We start from the raw sequence: 10,397 nt of genomic DNA, 5'->3' as shown, positions 1-10,397 counted from the left end.
GAGATGCAACCAATGCAGAGAAGTGTAACAGGAGTGTGATTGTTACTTACGAAAACGAAGCAGGAATAAAGGTACGCCAGTGATTACTTTGTATTTTTTAACAAGTCATTCCTGTTGCCATTCAAAGATAATAGCCCAGCAAATTTAAAAATGTCAAAGAGAAATAACAAAGGTCACTTAAAATACTTGGTAAATATTTTATACTATTTTGTAATGCATAAAATATTTTACTGTCATTCATGTCTGACTGGAAGTTGATTGAACAGGAAATCAGATACTGCAGCTTTCATTATAAGAACAAATTATCTCACTTTGTCTGTGTTCACAGGCTCTGAGACTGAAAAAAAAAATATTCTCCCAAGATGTTTATAATAGAAGATACCAATTTCTTTCTTGGTTAGAACCAGAAATCTCTCTGTCACATACACCCATCACAGTGAATTAGACTGCTTTTTCTGCACCTGGCTCAGGGATCCTAAGTGGACTTCACATTTTGATTCCATGTACTTCTTCAGAGCCCTCTGTTTTGTTTCTTCAGCTACATTCAACTACAACACATGTACAGCCTGCTCTTCCAAAAGAGCAATAAGATTATATTCTCCATTTCCTTCAGCCGTCCAATTATTCTGACATTTATAATTCTGATTAATTTTCAGAGATTTTCAAACTCATGTCTTCAATGTTTCAATTTCCTTAACAATGGTTATATAGAGGCAATTAGATGCTTTGTTCTTTTTGTAGGCTTTATGGCTTTTCACACCTCTGTTGTTTTGATCTGTCTGTTAATAAAGCCACCATCCAGGTCCACAAGCCATCAAATGCAGGAGCTGATTCTTCTGCTTCAGAATGGGCATGATTAAACTACACTCGCATTTCATATATTTTTAAATGAGCGGTTCGGGCTCTCAACACCGACTTTGTAGCCTAATATCTGTTCACCAAGATGGTGCACACACACATTTCTCCCACTGCTATTTTACCAATAAAAACTTTAAGAGTCTTTGTATCCTTAGGATGTACTGATTTCTTTAGCAATAAACTTTGAGGATTTTTATTTTTCTCTTTGCCCTGGGGAAAGTCCTCACCAAAAGTTCCAAAGCATTTCTCTTAATATATTACACATTATTAATGAGGACCGAGGACGTAATTGTTGGAAGGGACCTCTAAGACCACCAAGACCAACAATCACCCCCCCAAAAAAACCCCAACCAATGAACCAAAAACCAAACAAAACCCCCCAAACCTTGGCCACTAGAGCATGTCCTGAAGTAGCAAATGTACGTGCTTCTTGAATACGTCCAGGGAGGGTGACTCAACAACCTCCCTGGGCAGGCTGTTCCAGTGCCTGGCCAGTCTTTCGGAATAGAAATCCTTCCTAAGATCCAATCTAAACCTTCCCCACCAAGAAGAATTAATTTGTTCATAATTGCACATTATATGTAAACTTCAATTACAGTTGGACTTTTCTTACTCTAACTTAAACAAGTTATTTACTTATACATATCAGATGGTTTGATGTACAAGCAAAAATCTTGACTTTTTATCATTTCTCTGTTTGAGTGGATGTTTGATAAGTTGGATTAGTAAGATTTCTTGTTTTCCACATTTCTGGTTATACAAAATCTTCTGAAGAACATATATGCAAGTTTTACACAGAATGAAAAGGAAAAGCAGTGTGAATTATCAGTACAATTGACATGTCTTCCTGAAAGTACTTTTAACTTTTATCAGCAAAGCAGTGAACAGTTAACAAATGTTAAAATCAGTGCAAAACAAAGGAAGACACAGAAGTGTAGATGAAAAAGAGAAAAAAAAATAATCAAAACTGCTTCACATTTCTGAATTAGTATCCTGAAAAATACTGTAATGCAAGTAGTTTTAAAATTTTTAAAAATGTTGATCACATTTTGGTTCCACTTGCAATGTGATTAATGTTAATTATGTGTTAAGCCATTTCTGAAAATGTTCTTGCACATGGCCATATATATATCAGGTAATAAAAGGACACTGTTTAAAGTAGGGAAAAGCAAATGACATTACAGTAACCTTAAGCTTCTCCTATGTTTAGAAATGGCATTTAGACTAATCTGCCAAGGTGCTAAATACTTTGTTCATGGGACTGAACAACTTGGACTTAATTAAAAACAGAAATGACGTTGTTTCTAGATTCACTTCCAATTTATTCATTAAACTAGCGTTTCTGATACAGACACCTAATGGCAAGTGTTCATATGGTATTTCACAGCAGACATCCTTTTTGTATGTTGCATGCATCGCATCAGTGGGCTGCTGCTGTGGTAAGACTACAGAGGCATTGCTGTTTTGCTTGCTATCATTGGTTGTCATGGCCACAAGAAGCACACAATGCAAGACACAGAGATTCAGACAATTTTTGAAAATGACAGCACTTCTTTTCCTGATTATTTTTTTTTAAACAAGCTTTATGCATGATTTTAGAAAGTACCTACACACAATAACGGTACCTTCACAACATCCTGTATTTGTTAAGGAATGTTAGCACTTGCATTTAATATAATACCCAGTGACTAGTTTTGTAAATAGTTACATTTATTTCAATCATTTGGGATTGACATGCAAGTACTAGATTCTCATAGATCTTCTCTGCATGAAAGCAGACTCTGAAATACTTTATTTCTCCAGGGCAAAACACCATTAATGACAGGAATGAAGCTATATTTTCAGTACCAGCATCTGTGTATTACTGCTAAATGTGGAATTTTAAAGTCATATCAGAAATAATAACAACAACAACAACAATAACAATAATATTTGCTTTAGCTTATGATAATTGAATTGACTAGCAATTAAGAGTTATCCAAAATACATACACTCATCAAATTTGTGTCACAAAGAGAGATTTTTACATTATGATTGGCTGTTAATTGGGAGTTTCATAGGCAATAGTTAGTCATTTGTTAATAGAAATCTAGCCATCGAGGCAGACAGGCTGTATGTTTTATCCATGGATCATGCATGTAATATTTTATTACACCACAGGAGGTCACACAACATTTATAAATCTATGCAGTGGTAAAACTGACAATGGTTCTAGCTGCAAAACAGTACATTTAAATACATTTAAATCTCATGCATTTAAGTAAAAGGAAAACAGAACAAATTGTAAATCAACAATAAGATTGTTTTTTTCCAATTAAAGCACTCTCAGCTTTTTGTCACCTGCTATGAGCCACATCCAAATACTCTCTCATGACTACATTTCATGTTGAAGGCAGGGGAAGCTATGTACTGTGCTACAATACCTTTTGAATCATTGTTACTATATTATGTAACCTTGGAAGAAGGACAAAATGTCTCTCCTTGGCATGGTGGGTAACATAATCAGATGATATACAATGCATTGAATAGGATTATGGTAATCGAGCAAGCATGCTTAGGACCTCAGTGAAAATAATTAAAGCTGAGTTAAGCAGAGCAAATTGCTGCTAATTCAGTAAAATAGACACACAAAAAGATTAATTTTGCAGAGATTGTAGCCTGAATTTTTGAAAGATAATTTTGTAAAGATAACACACAGAATTTTCAACAGAAATCTCAGCTTGATGGAGTGATGGAATTCCTAATATCTTAAGCATCAGTCATATCCCTCTGATATTCGTGTTTGTTCTCAAACTGAGTATGGGAGAAGAGTGGAGGGTGGAGGATGCTGAGGCTTTAGTGCAGTGTTACTCTTGCTGCTGTGGCAAATACCTGTGAAGAAGTTAGTTTTGGGAGGAAGTGTAAAGAAGCTGATGCACCACATCATATGAAGGTTATTTCTCAGCAATTTTTCCTTCAACTTTCCTAGCTTCATCTATAGTAAGGAAATGACAAGACCCTAATTATTTGACATACAGTAGCCCATCTTTCATATCACTAAAAACTGCCTAATTATGTGCCTAGCTTACAGACTATTATAACTTCAGTAGTTACCCTTGGGTAAACAGGTCTTCATTCACTCAGGTGAACATAAACTTAAAGAAGAAGGAATAAAACCAGACAGGAGCTGACCAACATAATTTTGAGTTTCTTCTCAGAGTTTAAATACGAAGGCTGTTTACTGTATTAAGAACTTTTAGTACCTGTATTTTTTTGTCTCCTAGGAACTCACAAAGTTTCTCAACAAACAGCAAGTATATTTATATCTAAAATAAAAGCTTAAACTGTGTTGAGGAACAAACAGGCCCAAAAACCAGAATCTATTTCAAACATATAGCCTGGAATGATTTAGCAAGCTTCTTTTGTAAGTGCAGTCCTCTGCATCTTAAGGAAAACAACATCGAGCTAACCTCAAATGTTCTCTCTTTTATAAAGTTGATTATGTTAGCTTTCACTTAAGTGTATGATTCTTGTAGAGCTACATAAAATGTACACATTGGCCTATTTTACTCTTCAAATGAGCATAAAGAGGGACAATAATTAAATATGGTTTTCAGTTTCATTTTCTGAAATACCTTCTCAGGACAGCAGACTCTCAGGCATGTATTTCTTGCAGCAGAGGGATGATCTTTTCTTTACATACTTCATATTCAAGAAACCTTAATTTTATTGGATGAATTCACTTTGTGACCATGAACAAGTTATTCAATACCTCTACACCTCAATTTTCTGCAGAAAAAAGACGGAATACTCCTATGGTGGTCGGGGGAAGGATAATAATTGATAAATAGACAAAAGGACAAGCAGCCACAATGACAAAATTATTACTCCTCTCCAAAGAAAATTTATTTCAAAATTAAAAAAAAAAAAAAGGAAGACAGAATTAAATTCCTGAGGAGGATTTTTAGAGAAAAGCAAGGGGTTGAGACAGATGGAAAGAGGGAGAATGTGGCACATCCTACAAGCCTTATGTCAGAGTAAGGATGTGGATTGAGATTATGAATATTCCTCTCTGCAGAGAGTTTACAAAACCAAACAGAGCATTGAAACTTAATCCCCCACTTAATCTCAAATGTTAAATACAATGAGGGAAAGGTGTCTGTAATATGTTCACTATTCTTAAGCAGTCAGGCAAATGTTTGTCTTTGTTTTAAATAGTTTCCAAGCAATGGAGCATGGGAATAGCTGAGGTGTGTAGACAGACTGTGGGAAGCGTTTGTGGAAGTCTTGTGCTAGGAACAGAGGCACAGCACAAAAAAAATACACAATGAGGGCAAGACTTCAGTTTTTGCATGGGAAACTTGATACAGTCTCTCTGGTTGCAGAACAGATGGGAGTAAAGAGGACTTAAGCACCTTTTTGTATCTGTACTCTTCAACCAGAAGTGGTGTGACCGTGGGTGATAGTTACTGTGAGCCAGCAGCCCTGTTGGAGGCTGTCCCAGCAGTGTCCCCTCTGAGGTGCACCAGCCCTGCTGCCAGGGGCACCTGACCCCTCACACTCCGGGGGCTTTGTGCCCTGGCTTTGCTGCACCAGCAACAGCCCACAAGCAGACCATCAAATCCTCTTTGGCGACCAAACTAAACACTGGAAAAAGCTGCAAGCAAAAAATCATACATGATTAGACTAATTAATTGTGAACAATTTCCCCCAGTGAGTTCGAAGACAAAAGAACAGTGAATGAATGGTCTCGTATTCATGACTTGTATACACTAATAAACATGCCTTGAATACATGGATCATTAGAGAAAGAAATCAAGGAAGAAACCAGTGGTCTGATACCAGCAACTTCATTATATCCCCTGAAATCCTCTCAGTCACCGGAAGTGCAGAGAATGTCTAGTACATTGTACTGATAGTCCATTCCCAATTATCAAAATATGCAACCCTTAAAAAAAAAAAAAAAAAAAAAGAGAAAACAAGAAAAAAAGAAGTATCATCAGTACCTGGCATTTCAAGTAATCTCTGAAATCCAAACATCTAAAGTTTTTGAATGTGAGCAATTCTGCGGACACTGCTGCAAGTAAAATTATAGATGATACAAATCTACACTTTTCAACAGAAGATTGCAGTACTTTGTCATAGTTATGAATCCCTAAGTAGAAGTAACAAATCTGAGTAGAATTTAGAATATTAGACAAGTTCACGGCAGACAGATAAAGCATATCATGGAGGTGAATCAATTAAAGAAGCTTAATTTTTATAATGTGTAGAAGCATGCTGCATAATAAGTTATCTCTCTTGTTTTACCAGATCAAAGAGTAGTGTCTTTTGGGATACAAGAATGAGTGACTTGAATTGTCCTGTGTAATTAAAAACTGAATTTCCATCCAAATCCACTTCTGCTGATTCCCTGACTCATGCATACAACCAGTCAGGAAATTTAGCACAACCTGTCAGTGGCATGAACTGAAGTCCTTGAACTTGAGCAGTAGAGTTCATGGGACTGTTTTGCCATTTGCTAACAAAACATATTGCTTTTGGGCACATCACTAGAGGAAGGACATTGAGGTGCTGGTCCAGAGGAGAGCCACCAAGTTAATGAAGGGTCTAAAGAACAAGTAATGTGACGAGCAGCTGAGGGAACTGGAGTTGTTTAGTTTGGAGAAGAGAAAGCTGAGGGAAGATCTCATCATTTTCTACAAATACCTGAAAGGAGGTTGTAGGGAGTTTGGTGTTGGCCTTTTCTCCTACATGGAGAATGACAGGACCAGAGGAAATGGCCTGACGTTGCAGCAGAGGAGGTTTAGATTGGATATTAGGAAGAATTTCTTTACTGAAAGAGTGATCAGGCACTGGAACAGCCTGCTCAGGGAGGAGTTTGAGTCACTATCCTTGGTGAAAGGTGTGGATGTAGAACTTCAGGGCATGCTGTAGGCTGAGGTAGTGGGTTTTCTGGTGGGTGTTTTTTGTTGGAGTATGTGTGGTTGTTTGTGGTTTTTTGTTTGTTTGTTGTTGTTTTTTTTTGTTCTGAACTCATTGATCTCAGAGGTCCTTTCCAACCATCACAGTTCTGTGATTCTGTGGAGTGAGAGAACAGTGGTACAGGTTGAATCTCAATTGTTGCTGTGTTTTTAATTTTCTTTCAAGCAAACAATTTCATTTAGACTCTCCCCTTACCTAGTTGCATAGGAATAGTAAGAAATTCTATACTTATACAATTCTCATACATTGTATCCATATATATATACATACTGCACATACACAATATATTGATAACATATGATGGGTTAAGACACTGGGCCAGATAAACTCTCCAACATGGGACACTGTGTTGCAACCTTGCTGAAAAGCCTGAATTTACCCCTTTTTAAAATGAGTATGGAAGAACATTTTGTAGGGCACAAAATAACTAAGGAAGACAGGTCTGCCATCCATCATCACCTTCTCACTAATCATCATAATAGCAGAACTTCAGTGAACTAGTTATTCAACCCTAGCCCAAGAGAGAATCTTTTAAATTTACACATGAATCACTGTGGAGGAATTTTTCAGAAGGTAAAATCTCACAAAGGAAAGTGTAACATACTTGACAAAATGTAACATCGTTTTCTGAAACTTAAAAAAAACCTGTGAATACAGCTTTTGGTATTACATATTCTTCCATTCTTTAATCCTTCAAGAAAAGCTTACATGGAGAAACAATCATGATAAAAGCAACATTTTTGGTTTTAGCCTTGAAAACACTATGTCAGATTATATTAAAAACTCAGCCACTTTTCATTTTCAGAAAGGTCAATGTGCAGAAGAATGTTTCTCATTTTAAACTGGCTTGATTTAGGAATTGTTTTGGCTCTCGTAGTTGAATTATACTGATATGAAGTTACAAGCTTCAGTTAGCCTTTAAATTCCTAAGTTTGGAACATATTAAATTAGCAGTGATCTGACCACCTCAGAAAAGCAAACAGAAAACTAAAATATTATTCCAAGACTCTTGGATTTCTTATTATTTTCCTGTCTTACTTCCCTCATCCCTACCCCTGACTCCTTTGCTGAGATATCATTTTGTGAGCTGTCCAGGGCATATTTCCTTTCAGTATATTTAGAATGACATTTTTGAAAGCTGACACTAGCCCACCAACAGGACAGAAGAGTGATGCCTGATGCTGGAGGGAACCTGACATAGTAGTTCTGAAACAGTCCTAACAGTCCAGGACTAAGTCAATGTCTAGGTATGGTTATTAAGCTGTACTCCATTTTTCCCATGACAATCCAATGTATTGCTGTCTGTCTTTATAAGCAGACTAGAGAGGGATGAATAAGTTGTGTGACATTTGAGCGTGACAGGTTCTCTTCATGCATATGCCACAAGAAGACTGTAGCTGAGTTTAAATTGACAAGAGTAGAACCATGTGGCTCTCTTATTAAATCATCAATGGCTTTTAAAAGAAATTGTGACTTGTTGGAACCTAGTTGACTGAACATTTTTATGGCTTGCAACCACACTAGTAGATTTTAAAGCAAATCACATTCAGATTTGTGCATTTTCTGTCCTGCTTTTCATATGTTATTAATCATTGAGAAAAGATTTAGAGTGTGCAAAGAGCCACAGTTCATGTTTTTTTCAAATGAAAAAGACTATAATGATAATCTTCACGAAGACAGCAAGCTTAATAAAGCCATTAAATTTAATTATATTGTGTTAATATGTACAGTGACACAATACTAGTTTTATATTTCTTTCTTGTTAGCCGTGGTATAATGGGCTGTACTTCTCATTCTCTCAAAGCAGCACAATCTTTTCAAGCAAAACCAAATCCTTTCTGTGTTCACAATAGGATATAAACAAATTCCCAGAAAACAGTTTGCAGTTAGTAAAATAGCAAAAGAAATGCATGAAGATTCAGTATCATTATCATGTTTGTAAAGAAAAAAATTTGGAGCTTCCAAAACTCCTTGCTTTCTAACCCTGCTTACCAAAGTGGGAGGCTAGGTGCAGCTAGGTATGGATTCTGAGATAAAAACCCAGTAACAACAAGCTGTTATTGAGCAGGCATTCTTTATTGCAGTGCTGGGCAGCACTGGGGATTCTCCACTATAAGTGCTCCCACGAGTTAGCAAAACACCCCAACTAATATGCACCAAAAACATGCATATCAATTTTTCTGCCAATGAGTTCCCAGAATTCTTCTACATAATCATCTTTGCAATTATGCATGCTTGAGGGTTGCCTGTGGAGGTCTTTCTTGATTCTAGTCCTTTTCTTCTTCATCCTTTTGTCTTATGTCCTGTTCTGTGTCCCATCTCCTGCTGGTAGATTGCCCAAGGGTGTCCAGAATCATCCAGAATCAACATTAATGTTGTCTGTTGGTGGTACAGGTCTTAGAAAACTTGATGTTATCACAACCTGCAAGATGTTTGGCATAACTGACTGACAGTTCAGCTAAGTTAGTACAGCAAATTCATTATTTTAGTAAATTTTTATTAGGCTATACTTCTGTTGAATCTACTAACAAGTATCCTGTGACTATTGTGCTCATTCTCAAAATGCATGGGAATGAGGAAAAGTGGGCAGAGGATTGGCAATATATTGTGCATCCAGATTTTGGTAATTACATTCATTCTTCTGCAAGCTACCACTACATTTTCTCAGATTGTCTCTCTGGCCATATATGATCACGAACAGTTGGGTAACAGAGCTGTTTCTTGGAAATTGATAGTTTTCTGTTGGAACTATAAAGCACTCTGAGTAGAAATGCATATACAATACTGCTCAAACCCAAAATGATTAAGTTAAGAAAACCAGAAACAATGATTGTTGGAGCAAGTCAGAATGACTCAGTAACACCTTTTACACATGTGGTTTTTTTCTTATAATTTCATTTTTCTTTTACATGGATAGACTAATTTGATGGGTTCATATGCAAAAGATTACGAATGGAAATTTAATTTCTGCTAGCTTTAAGGGATGCATGTTTATATTTAATTAGGGTGTGCATCTTTCAATTTCCTATAAATTTGAACAAGAACGAATAACTTTTTTGGTTTATGTGTCTAATTCTGAATATTTCATATGTAAATACCAAAAAGTCCTCTAGGCCCTTTCTTTAAGCTGAACATAGTGGCCTTCACTAAGACCTGTCTAATCCAGTCATCCAGAAAGGTGCTGTATCTGCTCTTAAGAATCACTAAATCAGCCACAGTCAGGGTGCTTCGAATAGCAGTTAGCAATGCTGGCCATCTTTCAGAAACCATTTTAGCATGGTGCAGGCTCAGCCTATTAGATGACTAATAGCTTCATGTTCATATGCAAATATTCTCTTTACCAGTTTGAAGAGAATCTTAGAAAAAACCCAGTAGTTACTGTTTTGTAAGGAAACATGAGAAGATGTTTAAGGATAACTGCTCTACTTAAACTTTTGTAAGGCTTTTGGTATATGGAGTGGTCTTAAAATATACTTCATTTCCCTCTGTGTCTGTGTCTTCACATGAAGAAGGGTTAACTGAAATAAGTGCAAAATAAATCTTTTTGTGACTTCAGAAACTGGAATGGAGACTGA

At 36.4% G+C, this 10,397-nt stretch overlaps 1 protein-coding gene across 1 annotated transcript in view; it reads right to left on the bottom strand.

The window, feature by feature from the left end:
- Positions 1–10,092, bottom strand: part of SLC25A46 (solute carrier family 25, member 46) — a 27,827-nt gene extending 17,735 nt beyond the window's left edge. Inside the window, exon 1 of the mRNA XM_010007235.1 lies at positions 9,921–10,092. Coding sequence (XP_010005537.1) covers positions 9,921–10,092 — 172 coding nt within the window. The remainder of the gene's footprint in view (positions 1–9,920) is intronic.
- Positions 10,093–10,397: the final 305 nt, after the last annotated feature.

This window comes from Chaetura pelagica, unplaced genomic scaffold (assembly GCF_000747805.2).
Source record: "Chaetura pelagica isolate M959 unplaced genomic scaffold, ChaPel_1.0 scaffold40, whole genome shotgun sequence".
In the NCBI taxonomy this organism is placed as follows: Eukaryota; Metazoa; Chordata; class Aves; order Apodiformes; family Apodidae; genus Chaetura; species Chaetura pelagica.
This window is presented reverse-complemented; position numbering and strand designations above follow the sequence as displayed.